We start from the raw sequence: 26,057 nt of genomic DNA, 5'->3' as shown, positions 1-26,057 counted from the left end.
GTAAAAGTTGTTGTAAAATTACTTAAACAAATTGTATATTGTTGTCATACGAATTATTCAAAAATAACATGCCTAATATTCAACATAAAAGCTATCTAAACGGGCAATAATTATAGAAAAGCTATGCTAATAAAAAAATATTGTGCCCAAATAGACAAAAAAGACAAAAGACACAATACCTATGAAAATATAAAAGAAATACACACAATTATATAAAAGTACAGATGGACAGATAGATAGATAGATACCTGAACTGGTCTAGAATATATAGACATAAAGATAGACAGATAGATAGATACCTGAACTTGTCTAGAATATATAGATATAAAGATAGACAGATAGATACTGATAGATACCTGAACTTGTCTAGAATATATACACATAAAGATAGACAGATAGATAGATACCTGAACTTGTCTAGAATATATAGATATAAAGATAGACAGATAGATAGATAGATAGATACCTGAACTTGTCTAGAATATATACACATAAAGATAGACAGATAGATAGATACCTGAACTGGTCTAGAATATATACACATAAAGATGGACAGATAGATAGATACCTGAACTGGTCTAGAATATATAGACATAAAGATGGACAGATAGGTAGATACCTGAACTGGACTAGAATATATAGATATAAAGATGTATAGATAGATAGATACCTGAACTTAGACATAAAGATAGACAGATAGATAGATACCTGAACTTGTCTAGAATATATACACATAAAGAAAGACAGATAGATAGATATCTGAACTTGTCTAGAATATATCTACACATAAAGATAGACAGATAGATAGATATCTGAACTTGTCTAGAATATATCTACACATAAAGATAGACAGATAGATAGATACCTGAACTGATCTAGAATATATAGACATAAAGATGGACAGATAGATAGATATCTGAACTTGTCTAGAATATATCTACACATAAAGATAGACAGATAGATAGATATCTGAACTTGTCTAGAATATATCTACACATAAAGATAGACAGATAGATAGATATCTGAACTTGTCTAGAATATATCTACACATAAAGATAGACAGATAGATAGATACCTGAACTGATCTAGAATATATAGACATAAAGATGGACAGATAGATAGATACCTGAACTAGTCTAGAATATATAGACATAAAGATGGACAGATAGATAGATACCTGAACTAGTCTAGAATATATAGACATAAAGATGGACAGATAGATAGATACCTGAACTAGTCTAGAATATATAGACATAAAGATGGACAGATAGATAGATACCTGAACTGGTCTAGAATATAATAGACATAAAGATGGACAGATAGATAGATAACTGAACTAGTCTATAATATATAGACATAAAGATGGACAGATAAATAGATACCTGAACTGAATTATAAAATATAGATATAAAGTTAGATAGATACCTGAACTGGCCTAGAATATATAGACATAAAGATGGACAGATAGATAGATACCTGAATTAAATTATAAAATAAAGATTTTATTATTATAAAGATAGATAGATACCTGAACTGGCCTAGAATGGTCTGGTAAAAGATATGGCTTGCTATTGATCAGAGGAATACAAAAAGCTTGAGACCCAAGAGCTCCTGTAATATTATTTCAAATGTTTTGTACCTACTTTTTAAGGTATTTTCAAGTAGCGCAACTTCTTTGTAAGAAGTAAAAATGCGACAATTTCCCATAATGTGCCTGGTAGAACACTGAACCCCTCACCCTTAATAGTAGCGAAGCTACTCAATAATTTAAAATGTCCGTCTGAAACGTTTTTGGGGAAAAGTGAATTTCTCCTTTTCAAAATAGACGCCTGCAATTTTCTGGGATTAAATAAGTTCCCATTCTTCATATTATCACCAAGTTTCATTAAGATATATCAATTAATTGGGGTGCTAGATCGATTCCTAGACTTTTAAGTTGCCATGATTTTCTCCATTACTATTCAAGATAGAATTTTCAGGGATTAAATGAGTTCAAATTCCGCATACTTCTTAAAGTTTCATTGAGATTTTCTTATTGGTTGGGGTGCTAGATCGATTCCTAGTTTTTTTTTAAAGTGTTCAAGGTCTTTTTCAACTCCTATTCAAGATAGACGGCTGCACTGAAATTGTCAGGGATTCAATAAGTATACATTTTACATATTTCCACAAAGTTTCATTAAAATTTACTTATTGGTTGTAGTGCTAGATCGATTCCTATATTTCCACATTATTAATCGTAAAAGGTTTCGTGATTTATTTTATCTTAATTTTTATTTTGTATTACACTGCTCTATAGTTCATTCCGGATGTCTATCCATAGTTTTTGTCATCCTTGTTTTAAAATAAATTGAAAAGAGGGGGGGGGTAGGATAATTTTCCTAGATTTGTTAAAATTTTAGATAAAGTTATATAAGGTACAGGGAAGGCATAGTAAATCTAAAAAAGAAACACGGGAGGGGGTTTTCAGTACTCTACTACAGGCACTATTAGTGAAAGCACCAAAGTTGCATTGTTAATTTAATAACTAATTATCAATATCTGTAAAATATTTAAATCTTCTTTTTATTGCTGCGCTACTTTAATAAACTTTCTCGTATTCATTCGAATCCGGTGGATAGAAACCGGTTCTCATCCATACAAAAAAAAACTATGTCTAGCATCGTATTATATCCAGCTTTCTACGAATATAAAAATGTACAATCATAAGATTAAAAACAATTTTTTAGTCCGTGCATTCGGCACCTTGGGGTTAAAAAAACTGGTTTTAATCTTATAATTGTACATTCAATATCCGCGGAAAGCGGTTCATAATACGATGAAAGGAATAACTATCATTAAATTAATTTTCTACACCTAGACATAAACAAAACATTTGATTCCTTTATATTTCTGCATGTTCTCACTGTGTCGAATATACTTGGTCAGGAAGAACCACAGCGCGGATTTTCTCTGGCGCGCGTTCAGCCCATGCGCCCATATACGTTCTAGATAGATAGATAGATAAATGATAGAAAAACATTAGGCAGGATTTTCTCTGGCGCGCGTTCAGCCCGTGCGCCCATATACGTTCTAGATAGATAGATAATAATTTAAATATGCATATAGATGGGTTGATTAAGAGATTAATAGATAAATAATGAAAGAAAAACATAAGGCAGGATTTTCTCTGGCGCGCCCTCAGCCCAAGCGCCCATATACGTTCTAGATAGATAGATAATAATTTAAATATGCATATAGATGGGTTGATTAAGAGATTAATAGATAAATAATGAAAGAAAACCATAAGGTAGGATTTTCTCTGGTGCGCGTTCAGCCCAAGCGCCCATATACGTTCTAGATAGATAGACTAATTTAAATATAAATACTATAGATGGCCAAGAGTGGGGTAAAGGGATGTTTACCCTCTTCAAACTTTGAAACCCTACATTTTACCTTCTCAAAATTAAAAATACATTAGATCCCGAAAACCGTTGAACCTCTAATTCCCCCCCCCCCCCTAAAAATAAAAAGCATGGACATCCCTGACTTATAGATGAGATGAAAGGAGATTGATAGATAGATGGATGATAGGAAAGGAAAACATTAAGCCAAATTTGAAGATGTTAGTTATCTAAGCTATGCTATTATATTTCGATTAAAAAGACATATTACTAATACAATCTTGTCTTACCTAAAATAAATAAGCTTCAAAGAAATTTTTTTTTCAATCTAAAAATGCGTTTTTTTTCTCTACAATTCAAGTGAAATTGCTGGTAAACATTGATATAAACACACCGACAAGTAAATTTTAAATAGCTTCTATTCTAAACTGCATAAAATAAATGTATACCATACCTAAGAGATCACACAGTGAACCAACAAGAATATTTTCCTCGGTTCCTAAAAATAGAACAAAAATATAAGAGAAGAAAAGTTTTTAATGTACATAATTTTATATACTTTCTTTTCTTTAAAAATATAAATATTATTTTCGAGATAAGGTTACGTAAGAACTATATAATCTTAGAATGTTAGAAACGGATATTCTCTCAAAGAATCTATGGAGCACTCACACACCCCACCTTATTTTCAAAACAATTAAACAAAATTAAGAAGAGGTAGTTTTTTTTTATATGCCATTGCCTATCCACTGCGAAGCCGAGGGCCTATACTTGTGGTGTCCTAACCATGCCGGGCTATCCATGACCCAATAGATCCTAACCTTATCTGACCTATTAATATTTCCCCAATGATTTTAAGGTTTCAGTGCTCAACTGGCACTTTGGGGGGGGGGGGGGGGAGGCCCGAGGGGGGTGGATACGATATTGTGTTTACATGCTTTAAACTTGAACGATAATATAAATAGATATAAAGAACTTTAATCAGAGGTGAATTCTTAAAAAAACTTTTGCCTCACTAAAATCAGTTTGCCCCACTAAAATTTTAGTGAGGCAAAATTATCCCCTCTAAATTTTTAGTGAGTCTCACTGATTTTAGTGGGGCAAATTGATTTTAGTGAGGATCTTTTTTAAGAACTCACCTCAGATTAGTTTAAAGTTTAATAGACAGATAGATAGAATTAGTAGGTATTAGAACCTGAGGTGCCAGGATTTTTATGTCCCCACTCTACAGACTCAGATCCAAGCTTTTCCAACAAAATTCTTTTCGTCTTCTGCTTTGCCTCCTAAATTAAGTAAGAGAACTAGGATAAGGAAAATATTAAAAGAACGTGTCCTAACTTTTGTGATTTTATTTTAACCCATTCGTGACGAGCAAACAAAGTTCAAAGTTTTGATTCACCGGGCTTCAACAAATTTTATTTTTCAATAATTACTCAACAGAATTCAAAAAGTAAAATTATAGATCGCAATATTTTTGTTCATAATGGCAATTTTCTTCTTTTTTTGTTGCGTTTTTGTATCTTAAAACCAAATTAATTTTAAAAAAACTTAAATAACCTCAAAAATAATAGGTCTACAAAAAAACGATTGCATATCTAATGGATCATTTTACATCTACTACTTACTAAAAACACCGACTAGCTATTTTTTCTAAAAATCACGTTAGGACACGTTATTTCAAAATAAATCAAAGTTATTGGATACTTTTAAGTATAAATGGCGAATCATAACTTCATAATTGTTATTTAACATTCAGAAAGATACATATAGACAGACATAGAAAATAAAACAAGAATGACAACATCCATAAGTAGTTTACATTAGAGTTTTCAAGTTCACTAAAATTTTTGCTAATTAATAAGTTTAAATCAAACTCTTACTACATCTTTTATGAATTACATGATAATTAAATTTACCTTCAGCAATTGATTGACAAATTTCCAGTTTGTTTCAGCAATACTAGCTTGACTAACACTTAGTATAGGAATGTTTAAATTTGGAGCTACATTTACATCCATTACTCGAGATCTTCTATCTCCCCTGTAATATTAATAGATAGATAGATTTGGAGCTACATTCACATCCATTACTCGAGATCTTCTATCTCCCCTGAAATATTAATAGATAGATAGATAGATTTGGAGCTACATTTACATCCATTACTCGCGATCTTCTATCTCCCCTGGAATATTGAATAGATAGATAGAAAGACTGATAAATGGATATTAGCTTTTATTACCATTTCTATCTCTCTGAAAACAGTAATAGATAGATAAACACATTAGATAGACAGACAAACATGTAGAGGATAGATATTTTTTTTTAAATGGATAAAGAATACGTGAAATTGCGACAGGGTAATTTAGGTTGCTTAAATAGTCCTAATATATTGGTTAATATGTTCCTCCATGTTCAGGGGAGGGGATGGGGGATATCGTTATATTAGCCAGCTGAAAGAAACATTTTTTATCGTGGCATGCGAGAATCAAAATATCCACGTATTCTATACCTCAAAATACGTTTAATGTTTATACAGTTAGAAAATTAAAAAGAATAGTTATTTCTCGCATCGTATTATTCACAGCTTTCCGCGGATATAGAATGTACAATTATAAGATAAAAACCATGTTTATAGCTCCTAGGTGCCGAAGGCACGGGTTAAAAAACTGGTTTTAATCTTATGATTGTACATTCTTATATTCGTAGAAAGATGGATAATACTATGCTAGACATAGTTTTTTTCGTATGGATGAGAACCGGTTCCTATCCACCGGATTTAAAGTGTTCAAGTATTCTTACCTAATGAAAATAGCTGTAGAATTGTCAGTTTCTTTAGGGGAAAATTTACCAGGGTCAAATAAAGGAAATACGCCAATATGAACTGTCTGAACCTGGGATTTTTAATATTTATATTATTAATAGTTTTGATACACAGTGGAATGAGCAAAAACGGCAAAATGCACAGGTATAGTTTATTTTGAAAAATCTAAATTTCAGGATAGAGGGATTGGACAAGAGGCCATGAAACATTTTCTGTGCTAATATTTTTGAGAGGCATTCTGGGCTCTAAAAATCCTTATATATAACAGGATTTATAAAATCCGCTAACTGCTTAACCGAATATGGCATTTCTTTACAATGTAGTCTCATTAGTTCCATTATTTAAGGGGAGGGTACTACCACCCTCCCAAGAATGCCTATACAAAAAGTTAGCACCACCTTCAATTTTTTTCAAATTTTCTTTCTCTCTCCCCCTCCCCCCCTACAAATGTACTAAATACAATGTTACTAAAAATATAAATATTTCCCTTTCTATGATCAGCTCTTCTGATAGATTTCTGTGGAGAAACAGTGAGCTCAACTTTGCTGTACACATACAAATTCATTTTTAAATGCGTCGTAGGTAATTTTAAATTCAGTGTACTGTTTCATTTATACTTTTTCTCAGGGATCTAAAGGGATAAGACATTGGCTGATAAAGGGAGGAGTAGGTTGCGCTAAAAATCCGTAAAGGTGCGAGTTTTAAGGCTTAAAAATAGTAGTAGAACGGTAATATTCACTAAATATGTGTATTTCTTATTGAAAAGTACAATAGACAATTTTTTAAAAAGTTAACTTAAATTTTTATCGTTCTACTACTGTTTTCAACTTAAAACTCACAACCTTTATGAATTTTTAGCACAAGCTACTTCTCCCTTTATGTACAATTACATCCCCAATGATATGATGATACCCAAAATTACCCCTTCTGTAGATTACAATTATTGTTTGAAACATTTAGACACTCCTCAAATCCCCAAAGTTTTTAAGCCAACGGTATTGTAAAACTTTGGGATGGGGACTAGTATAATAAACATCCCAATGTACCCTCCCACTCTGACTTTTTTATTTTTACTTTTTCTAGATTTGAAATTTATTTGAAAAACATTTTTTTCCCAATGTTTCATCTTTTCACATTATTTGTGTAAATATCTCCCTTAAATCTAATTAAATGCTTGAATTGGCCTATTATCTTGTGTTGTGATATATTTATCTTTGTATAATCTATCAATCTTTATTCAATCTAGTGTTAGTCATGCAATTTAAATTTATAAATATTATGAAAAATTGTAAAGTACACCTGGTACTAAGCAGTAGCTTGGTGTACTATTGTATGTACTGCTTCGTAAGACGGGGCGTAATCTGTCACTGAATAAATGTTTTTTTTTATGTTTTTATGTAGATTGGTATGTAAATTAAAATTAATTATACTAAGTAAAGCTCTGAAACAAAATATCACTGATTCCCTAATTGGTTTACACTATTCAGAAAAGCTTTATGATAGTAAAGGGGTAATTTTATGTTTCTAATTGGGATGTGATTTATTCTTGTTGGGTTAGAATTCCTTAGAGACCAGCTCTTGACTTCAGTGCAAAAATTCACATTAATCTATTTATGCCTATATCCATCTATTTTTGCATCTATTCAGGAATACTGGCAAGGACGTCCAAGCTTTTTATTGTAGGGGGGGGGGGGGTTAAATTAGGGGTTTTACAGGTTTTTTAAAGTGATTTCCAAAAATTGTTTATCCCCATCCCCCTTTTGACGTCTCTGAATACAGAGTTATGAAATTATGCCTTGTTTACAGATATTGGAAGGAAGAATCAAGTAAACATTCATTTGACTACCTGCTTACGTAGTATCTATCTATTTGATCAGTATATTTATAAGGAAATTGTCAGCTTAACTTTAGTGCACACACTTAAACAAGGAGTATTTCATAAAGATTAGAAATTATAAGTTAACAAAAACAAGGATAATAGCGTAAAGTGTCATGTGTCCGCAATAAACCTACTACCATATTATGAGGAACTTAACGTTGATAGTAAGAGTAAAGAAAACTACATTTGATTGTCTCATAATTGTTGATATATTATTTGTAAATTGTAGCTAAATACAAAAATGTTTACGTGTTAGTTTAAGGTCTAAATTTTCAAATAAGCTTTGCAATGGTCTTTGTCGTGTCTTAGGCTAATATAGGTGACACCTGATAAAATATCTGGTCATTGGAAACACATAACAAAATAACATATGTATTTCATTTTAAAACAAAATAACGGATGTTATCCAATTTTAGCTCTACATAGAGACTACGGTCAAAGCCTGATATGCATCTAAAATCACTTCGGGGGTGATTATAACCTCCCAAAAAAAAGTTAAAACCATCTGAGCTACACTTTATGAAGGAGAACCCGATCGGTTCAGCGGTTAGCAAGATCCTTCGGTACAGACAGACAGACACAGATCCTGTTACTTTTATATAATATTAAAGAAATATATAATCATTATCTAACTTTCTATGTGTAAAATCTTGTATAAATGCATGTTTATTTGTCTTTCTACCAACTTAACTGCAAAGGTCGTACATTCATGTACAGCTAGGTCATTAAATGGATTTATTAGGCTAAGATATTTTTTGATTCACATTGTTATGTAAAACAAGGATGACAACATCCATAAGTAGCGAAGCTCAAAAATTATGGATGGATATCCGGAAAAAAATTTAACTTTATTGCAGTTTCATAAAAAAAACCTAAACTAAAAAATCACGAAACCTTGTACGATTTATAACCTGAAAATCTAGGAATCTATCTAGCACCTCAGCAAATGTGAGGATAAGTAAATTGAAAACTTATTTAATCCTTAAAAATATCAGCCGTCTATCTCAGATAGGACTAAAGAAAATCATGAAAACCTAAAAATCTAGGAAATGAACTAGCACCCCACCCAATAAGCAAATCTCGATAAAACCTAATAAAAGTATGCAGAATATGAAAGTATTCAATCCCTGAAAATTTCAGCCGTCTATGTTGAATGGGAGTTGAAATAATTATGAAAACTTAAAAATGTAGGAATCGATCTAGCACCCCAACCAATTAACGAATCTTAATGAAACTTGGTGAAAATTTGAAGACTGTTAACATAATTAATACCTGAAAATTTCAGCTCTCTATCTTTTATAGGAGCCGAGAAAATCACGTTTTCCCCTTTCTGACTCAGACGGACGGACATTTCGAATTATAGAGTAGCTTCGCTACTAAAAATGTATTCTTCGACCTTTATTTATTTTTAAGTAAAAAGTTTTTGTTCAACTTTAAATTGGTAAACAAATAAAAACTTAGGTATAAAGTTTCAAATTTATATTTACCTTTACTATCTATCTATTATCTACCTTTGTATTCTTAAACCTTCCTGGAAGCGAAACTTTTCTTGTCATTATGATTGTCTTGGTAAGATACAATTTAGAAAGCGTAGCATCTCTATACTTTTTCTTTAAACTTGTTAAAACTTTCAGCCTTTCACCATTTTTTCCATTATTTACTAAGTATATTTGCGATTACTTTTATTTAATGCAATCTTCCAATTTTTAACATTTACAAAACGGCCTGCTTTATTGCATCAAGATCCATGACAGATCTATATAGGAAATAAACGTCTATAAATGAGCTCGAGTCTTCCAATGGTAAAGTGTTTAAAACTCATAGTGCTCCAATAATCCTCATTAAACTCTCATTGACCAAAGCGATAAGACCTTTATTCTATTTGTTTATGGAATGAATTAAGTTTTTCACTTCATGTAGATATTTGATTTACATTGAAGTATTTAATCCTTTTTTCATAAATAAAAAATATACGTTCATAATAGAGTAAATCTAAGAAAACTGTATTTTAAAAGAATTCGATTGTGGCGACACTTCCTTTGTGTTAAAATATTAAAACTAAAATTTTAATCATATTTACCCTTTGGTGATGGTAATGTGAAAAAAATATAATTGAAAAAATATTTTTAAAATCATTTAAATTAATAAATATTTACTTCTTTCTTTTAAATAGTAATGGTAGGGGAGGAAAATTGATTTATTGAGAAATAGATAAATAGATATGTACTTATAGAAAACTAGCCAATAGCGATATATCTAAATTGAGCCAACTCTAGTAATACATATGCAAATATAAATGATTCCTATATTGATTAGAATATTAAAAATAAGTCAAATAAAAAAGGTCAAGCGATTTTTGCCGCTAGATGTTTTTGTTTGGGGTTTTAATATTCTTTTGGTGATTTGTTGGTACACACCCAAAAATAGCTAAAAACCTTCACAGGACCTATGAGAAGATACACTGCAAAGGAGAACCATAACGGTTCAACAAACGCGAGATCCTTTGGAACAAAAAAGACAGACTGACATCCTGTTACTTTATTACTTAAGGATTTAAAATATTAAAACTTTATTTAAAAGATGTATCCATTCATGTATTTTGTCATCATTTATCTATTAAGCAAATGTCTATCTATCTATCTGAGTATAACGAAACTGTCAGCTTAACTTTAGTGCACAAATCACACAAATCCAAAAGTAAACTTTGAGGCAGGGGTTGCCATGTAAGTCAGCAAACTGATAATTTTTTAAGAGGTAAAAAACTTCCCAGATATTTGACCAATCCTTTCTATGACTTGACTTGCAATTACAACTATTTATTGGGTGAGAGATAAATAACAGTTTTAATTTGACTATTTTCTTTAAGAAATAAAGTTAAAAATAGCATAAAAACTCCAAGAAACAATATAAAGCTTCCTTATTTAATAAATTATTTGGTATAAATGTTTTATAGTAACAAAAGGCCAGACAACAGACTACCCGAGAAAATATAATAGTTAGTTAGTAGAATTATAAGTCAACTAAAAGTTCGGAATATTTTCTTTTATAACTTTGAGATAGGAACAATGGAAGATTTTGACCGTAAGTAGCGGAACTCAGAAACAAACTAATAAAAAACATTTGTATAAAAAAGAAGCTGAGTAAATAACATTTCATTAGTCATGTAGCCTTTCTTTAATTAGATTATAGAGAACTAAAGGGGGAGGAGAAATTTCAAAAAAAAAAAAAAAAAAATAATTTTGGGGGTGATTTTTTAGCGGCTATTTCTTTCTAGAGGGTAGAGGTACCCTCCCCAAAACCTTCTCTGGACCATATCTGTTCAGTGGTTAGCAAAATCCTTCGATACATACATAGTAAATCTTACTACCTACTTAATATAATATCGTCATTGATAAAGGAATCTTTAAAAATTCAACATGCCATTTCAAACAGCAGCCAATCATAGCTTATTTACACCATAGCGTTACAAATGTGGTAAGCCGAAGCGTTTCAGCTCACCGGTTGCGAGTTCGAATCCAACGAGCCCTAGCCTTGAAGTATTCTACCAAAACAAACTAGCAGGATTTACTCATACAGAAATTATATATTTAACTGAATACATTTACAATGGGTGGTTACTATATATATACAAATAGATTATAACAATAGGTTAGGTTTGAAGGGGGTGTGGGAGACAAGGGCGTAGCCCGCGGCGGTAGAAATTCTGTGGGGGTAGCTGTGGTAAAGGGGGAGGCACCATCTCCCGGTTGTATAGTTGCCTGAGGGGCGCGTGATTGCTGCGTGTCCGTGCCCCTCCCCTATTTAGCCAGTCCAGTTTGACCGCTGCGCAACAGGGTCATCTGCGGTCATGAGGTGAATGGTGATATAATAGGATTAGTGCAGAAGGCTTGACATGATAAGCCACTGCGTAGCAACTCTGTAAACTACCCGTCCGTCTGTTGCCGTATTACCACAACCTCCCCTTCAAGGGCTGCAGGGCTCCCGAGCCACCAGGCCTTGAACCTGGGGATACGGCAGCCTCTGTCTGCGAACGACAACATCTTCCTGGGGCACAGCTCGGTGCAGGACAGCTCTGGCTATACAGGCTCCGCGGGACACTCGCTGCTCGGTCTGGCTGTGGTTGGATATCAGCATTGTCAACTCCCGGTTGGCTTCCAGCCGCGGGTTGGCGACAGCCAGGCCCCGTCGTTGGAAGTTTGGCCTTGTTTGCAGGACTAGTTCTGTCTCGGCTGGTAACTGAACACGGAGGCCTAGGCTCACTCTAGAGGCTCCCAAGGGGGGAACAACGATGGAGGAAGGCGCTTAGAATTCCATGGGGGCGCCTGCCTGGTCCAGGTTGCTCGGCCTCTTAGCTCCCACTCGGATGGGGACGGCTGTCATCAGTAGGGGACACATCGCTTCAGCTTCACCCTCTGGGGCCGCCACTTCCATCTCAGTGGCCGCTTCTCCTCCTGTAGGCTCGCTGCTGGCCGGCAGGGGCTCCATGTCAGCATCAGGGTTCCAGATTGCATCCCTAGGCGGTTCTGGGGCTGGCGGCGGCAGCGGTGGTTCGTTGGGTTGGTGCTGCAGGTTCTCTTCTACCGGGTCACGATCCTGGCCGCTAGGCTGTGGGGCGGCGGCTGCCGGCTGGTACACTGGAAACTGTCCTGGGTCACTAGCTGGCAGCGCCGCAGCTCCGGCTGGCAGCTCAGTGGCGTCCTTGTTGCCGTCCAGGTCGCCTTGGATGTCTGTTGGAATCTGCTGGGCAGTTACATCTCCGGTGTATTTGCGCAGTCGGCCTACATGCGCGGTGATTTCCGAGATCTTGGCTGTTGGAGAGGCTGGTTTGATGACATAATGGACGTCTGTGGCTTGTCTCACTACCTTCCAAGGGCCAGTCCACCTCTTGGTAATCTTGGCTGACTTCCCTGGCACCAGGCGGGGGGCCAGATACCAGACCAGGTCTCCAACTTCGTACTTGGCCATGCCTTCGTAGGCGGCCGCGCTACTTCGGATGGTTCCCTCCTCTCGCTGCTGGATTGCGTCGTACACGGCATGGTATCGTTGCAGGAGGGCTTGGACGTTGGCTGGGACTGAGGCATATTCAGTGTCTGGCAGCCGGAGTACCATGTCCACCGGAAGCTTGGCCTCTCTCCCAAAGTAGGCCAGGAAAGGGGTCACGCCCGTGGATCTGCAGGCTTTGGTATTGTAGGCGAAGGCAATGGCAGGCAAGTGTGGCTCCCAGTTGTTGTCGTCTCTGTCCAGGAACAGCCGCATGCCTGTGTTGAGCGTCCGATGGAACCTCTCCACCCGGTTGGACTGCGGGTTGTAGGGCAGTGGATGTGTCAGGCCAATCTCAAGCTTGGAGGCCAGTTCCTTGAATACCTGGCCAGTGAACTCCATCCCATTGTCGGAGTGGATCTTCAGGGGACATCCGAACGTGGCCAGGTGGCGGTGCAGTAGGGTTTCAGCCACCGTGAGAGTGCGCTTGTTGGGGATGGCGTAGAGGCTGACAAACCGGCTGAACCCATCCTGACAGGTGAGGATGTAGCGGTTCCCGGCTGGTGTCTCTGGCAGGGGCCCCACCAGGTCAATAAACAGGACTTGCTGTGGGTACCCCTGGCGGGAGGGCACGTGTATTCCTAACTTCAGCCTCTCCTTGGTGACCTTCTGTACACACTCAGGGCAAGTCTGAACCATCAGGCGGACGTCACGGGACAGGTTGGGCCACCAGAAATGCATGGCGACGCGAGCAATAGTGGTGTCCATCCCAAAGTGCCCAGCCATGGGGGTCCCATGGGCCAGGAAAAACGCGTCCTGCTGGAGGGCCGAAGGCAGCAGGTATCTTGTCCTCTCCCCTGTCAGGGTCTGGTCGGTGGTGGTGAGGCAGCCATGCTCGTCGAGTCCCAGGGCTGCGAAGCGGCTGGCATACTGCTGCTCATCCCGGTCCTTGCCTCGCAGCTCAGCCTTAGTTGGGGCCTTTCCGTCGGCCACCCACTGGCGGACACGGAACAGGAGGGGATCCTGTGTCTGTGCTTCTAAGACTCGGGCCGGGTCCAGCCGTGCTGCGGACGGTCTGCCAGCTGCGGGCTCCCCTAGCTGGCAAAGGGTGTGAAGGTATTCAGCCTGTTCTGCTAATTCTTCGGCGGTGGCTGTCGGCATATTATAGTCCTCCCGGCGGCTGAGGGCGTCAGCATTGGTATTCTGGGTGCCAGGACGATGGCAGACAGTGAAATCTAGGGCCGCTAGCTCCTCCTGCCAGCGGGCCACCATCCCTGTGGATGTGTTCAGCGACTTCATCTGTAGCAAGGCTGAGGAATCAGTGTTGATCTGGAAACTACGGTAGGACAAGATGCCGTGAAATTTCCGAATTCCATACATGATGGCGGCCATCTCTCCCTTCCAGGATGGGTAGCGAGTTTCGGGGTCGGTTGTCTTGCGCCCCACGGCGGCAATGAGCCTCTCCTTGCCGTCCTGGCATTGGCTGAGTATGGCAGAGATGGCACGGCTGCTGAAGTCTGTGGTGAGCTGGAACACGGCTGGTAAGTCAAACCTGGGTGGCGCTCGGATGGGGGCTTGGCGAAACTTGTCCTTGAGCTGCACCAGCTGGGCTTCCATCTCGGCCGTCCAAGTCAGTGTCTTGGCCGTTTTCTGCCGGTTCATCTCGTAGGTGAGGTCGGCATACTCGTGGATGAACAAACAGTAGTAGCCAAAGAACCCCAGGAGCGCCAGCAGGTCCTTGGGGGTGATGGGGGCCGGCCAGTCAAGGATGCGGTCAATATAATCCTCTTGCATGGCTATCCCCTCACGGCTGAGGGTGTGGCCCAGGTAGTCTACTTTGGCTCGAAACAGCTTGGTCTTGGCTGGCTTAAGGCGGATTCCTCCCCTGCGGTGGGCTTCCAAGACTTCCCGGAGCCTAGCCAGGTGGGCCCAGGTGTCTTGGTGAAAGGTCAGGACGTCATCAAGATAGGACTGGAGGTTGGCCGTGCCTAATGGGTTCAGGACCCCTGCAATAAATCTGGAGTAGACAGATGGTGCTGTAGCTAGGCCAAAGGGCATCCTTTTCCATTGGTACAAGCCTCTGGGGGTGGTGAAGGTAGACGCGGTGTCCCCCAGCTCATTCTACCAGCTGCTGGATCCTGGGCAAGGGGTAGCTGTCCAGCTCAAGACACTTGTTGAGGGCCCTGTAGTCGACGGCCCAGCGGGTGCTCCCGTCCTTCTTCTTGATGGGCACCAGGGGGCTGCTCCAGACGGAGTCTGAAGGCTCTATGACTCCCTCTTGCAGCCAGGTGTCCAGTTGCTTCTCCAGCTCAGCCTCCTGCCACGGGTTCAGATCCCTAAATCTCTGGCGGATCGGCTGGGTCCCTGGCTTGAGGCGCAGCTGTAACTCTACTACATCAGTGCAGCCGGGGGTAGAGTTTGAGAAGACATCCCTTTCCCTGTACTCTGACAACATGGTCCAGACCTCCTTCTTGAGCAGGGGGTCCTTGCGCAGAAATTCGTTCTCCTCCATCTCAAGGGCTGCCCACAGCTGCTGCATATCTGGGGGCTCAACAGGCTCTTGGAACGAATGGATACGAGGGGGAGGCTTGTCAGAAACCTCCAGAATGTCGGGCTTTACCATCTCCCCAGCCACGGGGAGGCCGGCATTCAGCAGGAGAGGCATCTCCCCCTCATTTACCACCAGCACTCGGAACACGCTGGCGGAGCCAGGCCTGTGTGCATACAGGCCTTCTGGGATGACAAGATACTCCCCAAACCTCTGTTCTGGGGCAGATAGTTGGATGGCATCCTTGGTACGGTGTCCCACTAGCTCAACAGGGACAGCCATGACACCGCGGCCAGGCAAGACCACCCTCTTGGCCGTACGGAGTTGGGGTGGTTGGCCATCGGTTGGAGTGACAGCGCTTAGCCTGTACGTGGCTGGCACGGGGTCAGCTTCAGCTCCGGGAGCCACCAGCCGCGATTTGACGGGCTCGGCGCCGGGAGGGGCTGAGGTGTCGGAGCCATGCATGGCTCCTAAGGCGCCCGGCCACGATTTGACGGGCTCGGCGCTGGGAGAGGCCGGGGTGCCGGGGCCAGCCTTGGCTCCGTGGGCGTTCGGCCGCGACTTGACGGGCTTGGCGCCGGGAGAGGCTGAGGCATCGGAGCCATGCGTGGCTCCGGGGGCGTCCGGCCACGACTTGACGGGCACGGCGCCGGGAGAGACTGGTTCCTGGGGGCTGAGCGTGGCTCCGAGTGCATCAGACCGCGACTTGACGGGCCTGGGCTCGGACTTGGCCGGTTGGATTGCTGGGGGCCCCAGGTAGAGGGGGCCAGGTGGACACGGCTGGCCGTTGATGAAGGTGTCGGCGGAGAAGATAGGCTCTGGAGGGCTGGAAATCTGGGGAAACGTCGTTGGCAGGTTCTCCAGAGGCACCTTGGGTACTGGGGGCAACCCCATGGCTAGCAGGTTGGTCCCCCTGTGGGCGTTCAGCGCAGCATCCACCCAGTGCGTGCCTTTCTCGACTACATGCGGCTGCTCTGGCAGTGGGCCTGGCAGAGGCCCCTCGTAACTCAACTCTCTCTCGGCTGTCTCCCGGTCTATGGGGACGCCACGGAGTGGGATAAACTCCCCACGCACCCACAAGCAGGGGGGTTGCATGTCGAAACAGAGCCTAGTTCCGAACTCCTTGAGAAAGTACCCTCCTAGGTTCAGAGGGTGTGAGAGATTCCGTACCACAGTCACGTGGTACAGATGGAGTATAAGAGTGTGTGAAACTGCCATATATAATTCATATAATTTTCCAATTACCTGAAGGGGTTGCCCTTCCTCATTAGCAGTCAGGATTTGGGTGTTGTCTGGAACCAACATTCGCTGCACGCCCATTGCGTGCATGAGGTGTTCAGAAATGACGGCAGACCCTGGTACACGGTTGCCAGAATCTACCATGGCATCAACCTGTACGTGCTGGGCAGGGTCAGGAGTAGGGAACCTCACCCTGATGTGGCAGGGGAAGTGGAGGTCCTGCCCTTGAGACAAGGGGGCCTCCCGCTCGGCTGGGGTCGGCAGAAACTTCGGCGGTGGCCGAACCGCAGCTATGGTAGTATCGCTTACCATGGTGTGTGCAGACCGCTGGTGGTGGCTTATACTGTAGCTTCGAATCACTAGAGCTTATCAATTATCACTGGGTCAACAATTTTATATTTCTTTTTATCACTTGGTTGACATTTATACACACTTATGTGTAGTTATCACTAGGAGCTCTAGGTGTGATTCTGGAAGCACCGGCAGCAGGGAATGTCCGTCCTGCAAGGGTCAAATGGATGGCGGCGGCAGGGAATGTCCCGTCCTGCAGCGCCGCTGGTTCGAATCCCGAAAGATGGCGGCAGGGAATGGCCCTTCCTGCAGCGCCTCGGGTTCGAATCCTGGGAGGCAACGGCAGGGAATGTCCCGTCCTGCCGTGCCTTTGGCTCAATTTCTGCTATCCGTCGCAGTGGTAGGCCTTACTTGTGTGCTGAAGCTTCGCAGCCACACATTGCCTTTTCAGGGAGACCAGCACACAGCTGTCCGTCTCGTAGATTTGGCCTGGGTGTCCTGGGGCTTGTCCCAGCTACACTTGCCAATCTAGACTCAGTTCTGTAGCCGTCTGAGCTAAATTATCCGATTACCGTGGCTGCGCACCTAGCGCTACTCCCACACGGTACGGAAAAACGCCGTAAACTGGCGCTTTTAGCAGGCTAAATCTGCTTGCCGTAGGCCAGAGGCCTACATAATGCGTTCAAAATGATGGAAAATCGACCTAAAAAGGCCGTCTCGCGGGTCAGTTGGCTTCTCAGTTGGCAGCTGACTGTCCCCTTACTTGCAAAAGGGTCCAATCAGAGGTAGAATTGGCTAGTTTCTGTAGGGCTCGATTGAAACACGCTGACACCAAGATGTGGTAAGCCGAAGCGTTTCAGCTCACCGGTTGCGAGTTCGAATCCAACGAGCCCTAGCCTTGAAGTATTCTACCAAAACAAACTAGCAGGATTTACTCATACAGAAATTATATATTTAACTGAATACATTTACAATGGGTGGTTACTATATATATACAAATAGATTATAACAATAGGTTAGGTTTGAAGGGGGTGTGGGAGACAAGGGCGTAGCCCGCGGCGGTAGACATTCTGTGGGGGTAGCTGTGGTAAAGGGGGAGGCACCATCTCCCGGTTGTATAGTTGCCTGAGGGGCGCGTGATTGCTGCGTGTCCGTGCCCCTCCCCTATTTAGCCAGTCCAGTTTGACCGCTGCGCAACGGGGTCATCTGCGGTCATGAGGTGAATGGTGATATAATAGGATTAGTGCTTAAGGCTTGACATGATAAGCCACTGCGTAGCAACTCTGTAAACTACCCGTCCGTCTGTTGCCGTATTACCACACAAACAGAGAGATGTAAAATGTGAGTTATGGATAAGTTTCGCAACTTATAAATTGGAGGTTATATAAATTCTTTCCTAATCTATATTATCAGATGAACAGTACAAAAAGGATTTTTCAGCTACCCTATAACTCATTTCAATGTCTTTGTGTGAATTTCACTTCCTCCAAAAATTACAATATCCCTAAAATATGCATAAAAACTTAAAAGCTTAGCTCCAAATACTTTTCTATATAAAATACATGAAAACTAATTAGGCTTCAATTAGAATTAAATTAAATTGATTAAATTAATTTTGATTAGATTCATGCTAATAGATTTTAGAAAACAATTACACATTAAACCGAAATAGAAGATATTAAATTCCAATATAATTTTATGATTCAAATTATTATCATTATGGAGAAAATGTTTTTGTTTTGAATTATTTATACAATGGGGGATGCACAATAATGGATGCAGAATATTAACCCTTAACGGTCGTAGGGGCCCGGCTGGTAATTAACTTAACCCCCACTCTCCCCAAATCCGGTTTTTTCTATCTCATTTTCTTTGTGTGAAAGATGGAAGGCTATAACTGAGTGACTTTTTAAATATGGGTGTGACACAAAACTGAGAGTTGGAATTTTTTTGAATATCTCCATCCTGGCGGGCACAGCGGAGACAAACACAAAAACCTTTAGCCCTCAAGCTCTAAAAGGAGCTGAGATAATAGGTGGGAACATTGAACGCCCCACGACCGATAATGGACATTATGACAAGATAAAAATAAATTGTCGTTAATTTAGCTTGCTAACATGTTACTGTAATTAGTTAATTCTTTCATTAGGCGGGGTAAAGGGGGGTTTCGTTATTTTATCCCGCGGTTACTTTCACCTTAGAAAAATGGAAATCTGGTGTAAGACCCAGCCGACAAATTTGCGAAATTTTCGCCAACTTTCGCAAATAAATTGCGAAAAAAATGGCGAATTCGCGAAATATTTGCGATTATCTGTTGCGAAAATTAGCGAAAGTTTGCAAAATCGCATATTTTGCGAAACCTTGCGAAATCGCGAATAAACATGCAAAAAAAAATTAGCGAAAATGTGCAAAAACGCTTTTTTTTGGCGATTTTTTTTGGGTTGCTAAAATATACAAAATCGCAAAAAAAAAGCTGAGATAAAAGTTGCAAATTCGAAATAAATCTTAAAATGTGCTAAAACTTGCTAATTCACTTAAAATGAAAACTTGCAAATTACCTATCTTGCTAATAATTGCTACTGATTGCAATTTAGCACTAATTAGATTTATTCCCAATCTTGCTAATTAGCAAGTTTTAGAAAATTTTGAGATATAGTGCGATTTTGCAACTTTTATCTTAGCTTTATAAGTGCGATTTTGCATATTTTCAAAAAAAATTTTGAAATTTTCAATCTTGCTAATTAGCAAGTTTAGTAAATGAGATTTAGTGCGATTTTGCATATTTTCGCCAAATTTTTAAAAATTTTCAATCTTCCTAATTAGCAAGTTTAGAATATGAGATTTAGTGTGATTTTGCATATTGTTGCAAATTTATTAAAATTTTCAATCTTGCTAATTAGCAAGTTTAGCATATGAGATTTAGTGCGATTTTGCATATTTTTGCCAATTTTTTAAAATTTTCAATCTTGCTAATTAGCAAGTTTAGCATATGAGATTTAGTGCAATTTTGCATATTTTTGCCAATTTTTTAAAATTTTCAATCTTGCTAATTAGCAAGTTTAGTAAATGAGAGCTAGTGCGATTTTGCATATTTTCGCCAAATTTTTAAAATTTTCAATCTTCCTAATTAGCAAGTTTAGCATATGAGATTTGGTGCGATTTTGCATATTTTTGCAAATTTTTTTAAATTTTCAATCTTGCTAATTAGCAAGTTTAGCATATGAGATTTAGTGCGATTTTGCATATTTTTTTTAAATTTACAATTTTGCTAATTAAAAGTTTAACATATGAGATTTAGTGCGATTTTGCATATTTTTGCCAATTTTTAAATTTTCATTCTTGCCAATTAGCAAGTTTAGCAAATGAGATTTAGTGCAATTTTGCATATTTTTGCCAATTTTAAAAAATTTTCAATCTTGCTTATTGGCAAGTTTAGCATATGAGATTTAGTGCGATTTTGCATATTTTTTTAAAATTTACAATTTTGCTAATTAAAAAGTTTAGCATATGAGATTTAGTGCGAATTTGGAATATTTTCGCCAATTTAAAAAAAAAATTTATATTTTCAATCTTGCTGATTAGCAAGTTTGGCAAATGAGATTTAGTGCAATTTTGCATATTTTTGCCAATTATTAAAATTTTTTAATCTTGCTAATTAGCATACATATACATATATAAAAAACGCCTAAAAAATAAAGTTTTTCTAAAAATAAAGAGACACATAACGGCAAATATTTGAACTATATTTGAAGTAAAAATTTGTTTAACTCCATTTTAAATGTGCAATGGAAAAGACAATGGGAGGGACGGGACATTGGGCTGTTTTTTACACTAGTCCCCAAAGTCTTAGTATTGTTCCTTGGCTTAACAACTTTATTGAATTTTCATTGGTTGTGTTATTAAGTTGAGTGTTTAAACATTTCAATCACGAACACTAATCTACAGAAGGGGTAATTTTGTGTGTCACCATTGAGGATATGCAAATCCCTTTCGATTTAATTGAGAACATTTCCCGATAAATAGACAATTGATGTTTTTGGGTATTACTAGACGATGTGAATTGTCTTTCTTATATACCCATTATTTAGTTCAAAGATGAAAACGCACGAGCATTGTCGGTCAAATATGTGCACTACACCAATAGCAGTTACATGAGGTGCATGTGAGAGCATATGAGCGGTCAAACTGGACACGTAATTAACAGGGAGGGATTGGGGATTGGAATTTAAAATATGCTGCTACCCAAATTTTATAAAACGTTTGCTCATTTTGGTTGGCTTTTAAAAGTTGGATACTTTTTTAAAATTTATATAAATATTTATCCCAAACTAAATCAAATACAGGATGCTTAACATTTGAAAATTAAAAAAACAGTGGTGCTTCGCTGATAACTTTGTGTTTGTTCGTTTAGATCTCGGTAATCATTAAACTGATTAAGTAATTCATTTTAGGGAAGCTTCCATAGGTCCGCTTTTAAGCAATTTTAGTTTATCATCTTATCTTGTTTATCAACATTGGGAATGTATGTATATCAATTTATGATCCTCGGCCTCTCAGGGCTAATTAATTTTATCTTATAATTGTACATTATAATATCCGCGAAAAGCTGTTTATAATACGATGTTAGCTTATGAAACAAAATCTTTATGTTTTTTCTTCCAATATGTGAATAATATTCAAAACGATGCTTATTTTGTTTTATAAGTTGACCTCTCACTCATCAAAAAAAAGTTGATTTTTAACTTTCACCTGTACAGAGACCACCTGGAGGCCTGAAGCTCCAGACCTGGAGGACTATCCAAAAAATATTAAAACTTGGGAAATTCATCATATAAGAATGATTTTACGTATGTAACATAAGTTGTGTATAGAGAGAGATAGTTGTGTATGTATATTTATATATTTTTAAAGAGCAATTGAAAATTTAATGCAAACTTAGGGATCTAAAGTGATAAGACATTGAATGATGATACACAAAATTACCCCTTATATTATTAAAATTAGTGGCTGAAACGTTTAAACACTTAACTTAATTAACCAACCAATCAAAATTCTCCAAAGAAAAAAATATTATTATAAATATTATAAAACTTTTGGGACTAGTATATTAAACAGCCCATTGTCCCCTCTTTCTCTTCAAACTTTTCCAACAAATAATCTAATTGTTCATAAGGGGTAATTAATTGTCAAAAAAATCAATCTTTTATAAGAGCCGAGAAAATCACGTTTCCCCCAAACTAAGACAGACGGACATTTCAAATTATAGAGTAGCTTCGCTACTGATAAAAAACAATAAATATCAGAGAGAGAGAAAGGGGACAATGGGTATATTACACTGGTCCCCAAAGTTTTACAATAACGTTTTCTTATTTGTTGACTTAAAAACTTTGGGGACTTTAGTGACTTTTGATTAGTTGGTTTATTAAGTTGAGTGTTCAAACTTTTACACCACAAATTTTTAATCTACAGAAGGGGTAATTTTGTATATCAATTTATCGGCCATTTTCCTATCCCTGTATAAACATACACTTAATCATAGAGTAGTTGTATTTATTCAATTGTTCATTAAAATTTTTCCAGTTTGGCTTAAAAACTGACTATTATCCCCTTGATTAGAACCGGTTCTATGTCCGGAAGCTTAAGATCTCAATAACTACTGGACCGATTGGGCTTTCTATTTCAGGTAAGCTTAATATTTGTCTTGTGATAGTTTTAGGCTATTTTATTTTAAGTCGTGGATTGCTTTTAGGCTATTCTATTTTAAGTCTTGGGAAGGTTTTAACTCTCCCCTTTGAATACAGAGCCACTAGAAGCTAGGGGCGTAACTGCTAGTATTATATAATGGATTATTATTACATGGATTTTACACAAGATTATCATGTACTTTAATAAAGTGAAACTATTAGCTGGCTAAAAGAACAAACGCTCTTATCCACCCACTTTACCCCACCCCTCCCCTCCTACTGGAAGAACAAACTAACAAATAAATGATATTCAAGTTAGTGAACCATTCAATGAAAATTCAATAAAAGTTTTATATAGTTAAAAATTTTGCCGCTAGGTGTCTCTTACCTTTTAGAAAAACTTTATTTTTTGGCGTTTTTAAAATATATATTTTTGTTTAAACATGCAAGAAGTAAGTTCTAATTAAATTTGTTTCTCATATAATTGTTTTTTTTTCTCAATATTTTGAATATTTTAATTTAAAAACTACAAAATCTAAAGGCAACGTAATCAATTTTAGTAAGGTTCTAAGTCAAGCTATAAGTTAGTTCTAACACTAAAATCTTCACCCTACATACATTTTGAAAGAAAAGGATAAGAAGGTCTTTAAAGTATTCTAATTATTATAAAGAGCTAGTATATTCCTTAACTCAATAATATTTAAAATGGACGTACGGACATTCCATTAACGAATATAATATCTGTAAATGATATGTAATATATTTTTCATAACTAAACCCATTTGAAAATAAATCTTATTTAATATAGTTGCTACGCTTTCTAAGTTGTACCTTTCTACTACAGGAATCACCTTGCAAGGTTTTAAACTATTTTGGGAGAGGGTGTCTTCACCCCCTCCCCCCAAAAATATCTTTTTTATCTTTTTGAAACTCAAATTTTAAATGGGATGAGGTCGACTTTTCCTCCTCCTACCTTAAGTAAAGTGCCCCTAGATGCTTCTAGGGGCGTAGCCGCTAGTATACATATATAGCAAAGCTTTCTGTCCCTATAGGTTGAAATCTTTATTTTCATCAAATCCTAAAAGGAATAGATTATTTCAACGTTAGATGGTTGTCCGCGGATAGTAAAATGAAAACTTGTAAGATTAACTCCAGTGTTATTGATTTTATGATTTTATTTTACCATATGCAGAAAAGTGTTTATTGTGATACATGACCCAAGAGCCGGTTCTAATCCAGCATAAATTTATCAGATTCAATGCCATACCGGTTAAATATTTGTCTGTTCTTGTATATGGAAATTTACGGATAATTAAAATTGACATTGAATTTGAAATTTACTAAATATAAGGTGTAGAAAACAGGGATCTAAAGGGATAAGACAATGGCAAATGAATTCATGTACATTCTCAATGATGACACACAAAATTACCCCTTCTGTAGATTAGAATTAGTGATTGAAATGTTTGAACACTTAACTTATTAAGGCAACCAATAAAAGTCCCCAAATTTGTAAAGCCAACGAAAAATACTAAGACTTTGGGGACTAGTGTAAAATACAATGTCCGCTCCCTCCCTGTGTATAAAATTGTGGCGAGCTATCTTTATATTTTTTCCATTAAATTTAATTTTAATAAATTTATACTTTATATAGTTTAAATTTTTGCCGCTAGATGTCTCTAACATTTTAGAAAAATGCATTTTTTTTGGTATTTTTAATATATGTATGGTTGTTTAAAAATTAAATAAGTATATCATATTTATAATGGTTTCCTATTTCATTTTTTTCCGGTATTTTGAAATTTTTTGTAAGAAATAATAACAAAATCTAAACAACAGACAACAGTATACAAAATTTGAATGCTGTCAGCATAGGATGGAAAGGATATTAAATATTGCCCCCTTAAAAAAAAATATATGAGATTCTCATCACTTAACTTTTGAATTAGAAGTTAAAGTAAAGGGTATCTGAAGAACATAATTGTGAATCCGCTAATTTTTACGTAGGCTAGAGCTTGAGAGAAATAGACTAAAGTCGCGAATTAGCAAGAATTAAGAGGGAAAAAAATAGAGAAAAGCCGCGAATTCGGAATGATTTAGAGGAAAAAAGAGAATAGCCGCGAAAATAAATAGATAAAAGTCGCGAATTAGCAAGAATTTAGAGCGGAAAAATAAAGAAAATGTGCGAATTCGCAAGGATTTTTAGAAAAAAAGATAAAAGCCACGAAAATATATAAATAAAAGTCGCGAATTAGCAAGAAATTTTAGGAAATAAATAGAGAAAAGCCGCGAATTTGCAAGAATTTTGAGGGGGAAAAAATAGAGAATATCCGCGAATTTGCAAGGATTTCTTGAAAAAAAGCCGCAAATTCGCTAGTTTTATCTGCGAATTTTTTGCGATTTATAAAAGGCGAATTTATTAAAGGTGATGACTAAGAATCGCAAATATTTTGCGAAAAATGCTAATTCGCGAATTTTCTCTATTTTTTTTCGCTAAAAATTAGCGAATTTGCATATTTTCGTTCTCTCAAAAATCTAATTAACACAGTCGCAATTATTAGCAACTTTTAGCTTGCTAATTTGCAATTTTTAGCAACTTTTAGCTTGCTAATTCGCAATTTTTAGCCTATACATTTCGCAAAATTTTTGCGAATTCGAAATTTTTCGCAAAAAATACAAAAATTTTGCTAAAAACTGCTAATTCGCATTTAATCCCTTGCTAAAGTTCGCGATTTCGCCTGGCGAAATCGCTAAATTGTCCGCTGGGGATCTAGGTAATAATATATGTAATTGCATAATGCATCCATTTATTGTTACTTTGACTTTCACATGGCCTTTGATGGTCAGTTGATAGTGTTCTTCTTGATTATTTAAACAAAAGAGCATTACCGACTAGTGCAGACAAAGTGTCTGAACAAATACAACCAATAATCTACAGAAGGGGTAATTTTGTTTATCTTCAATTTATCGTCAATTATCTTATCCCTTATGATCCCTAAAGATATCGGGAATAGTCCCTTTCGTGGCAACGCCCCTTAAGGAGCGATTCATCGTATTCTTAAAATGTTTATTATTATTTAAGGTTAGTTTAGGTTATATTGGGTTTGGTGATTGTCCCACAGGGGTAGGTAATTGGCCCCGCGGGGTTACAGCCCCCCGTAGGGGAAAAAGGAGAAAACCTACTGTGAAAAATACGAAGAATCTCCCCTTAAGGTGCGTTGCCACGAAAGGGACT

General features: G+C 38.0%; 1 protein-coding gene across 2 annotated transcripts in view; it reads right to left on the bottom strand.

Moving 5' to 3' along the window:
• Nucleotides 1-26,057, bottom strand: part of pns (DENN domain containing pinstripe) — a 99,678-nt gene that overhangs the window by 39,147 nt on the left and 34,474 nt on the right. For both annotated transcript variants that reach the window (XM_080171583.1, XM_080171582.1), the window contains exons 27-33: nt 6,691-6,749; nt 6,180-6,273; nt 5,297-5,420; nt 4,576-4,663; nt 3,835-3,879; nt 2,882-2,984; nt 1,529-1,613 (exon numbers count right to left, since the gene is read on the bottom strand). In XM_080171583.1, the coding sequence (XP_080027709.1) occupies nt 1,529-1,613; nt 2,882-2,984; nt 3,835-3,879; nt 4,576-4,663; nt 5,297-5,420; nt 6,180-6,273; nt 6,691-6,749 (598 nt within the window). The remainder of the gene's footprint in view (nt 1-1,528; nt 1,614-2,881; nt 2,985-3,834; nt 3,880-4,575; nt 4,664-5,296; nt 5,421-6,179; nt 6,274-6,690; nt 6,750-26,057) is intronic.

Source organism: Acartia tonsa, chromosome 9 (genome assembly GCF_053477335.1).
Source record: "Acartia tonsa isolate MP-2025a chromosome 9, ASM5347733v1, whole genome shotgun sequence".
In the NCBI taxonomy this organism is placed as follows: Eukaryota; Metazoa; Arthropoda; class Copepoda; order Calanoida; family Acartiidae; genus Acartia; species Acartia tonsa.
The sequence above is the reverse complement of the archived record's forward strand: the minus strand, read 5'-3'. Positions and strand labels throughout refer to the sequence as shown.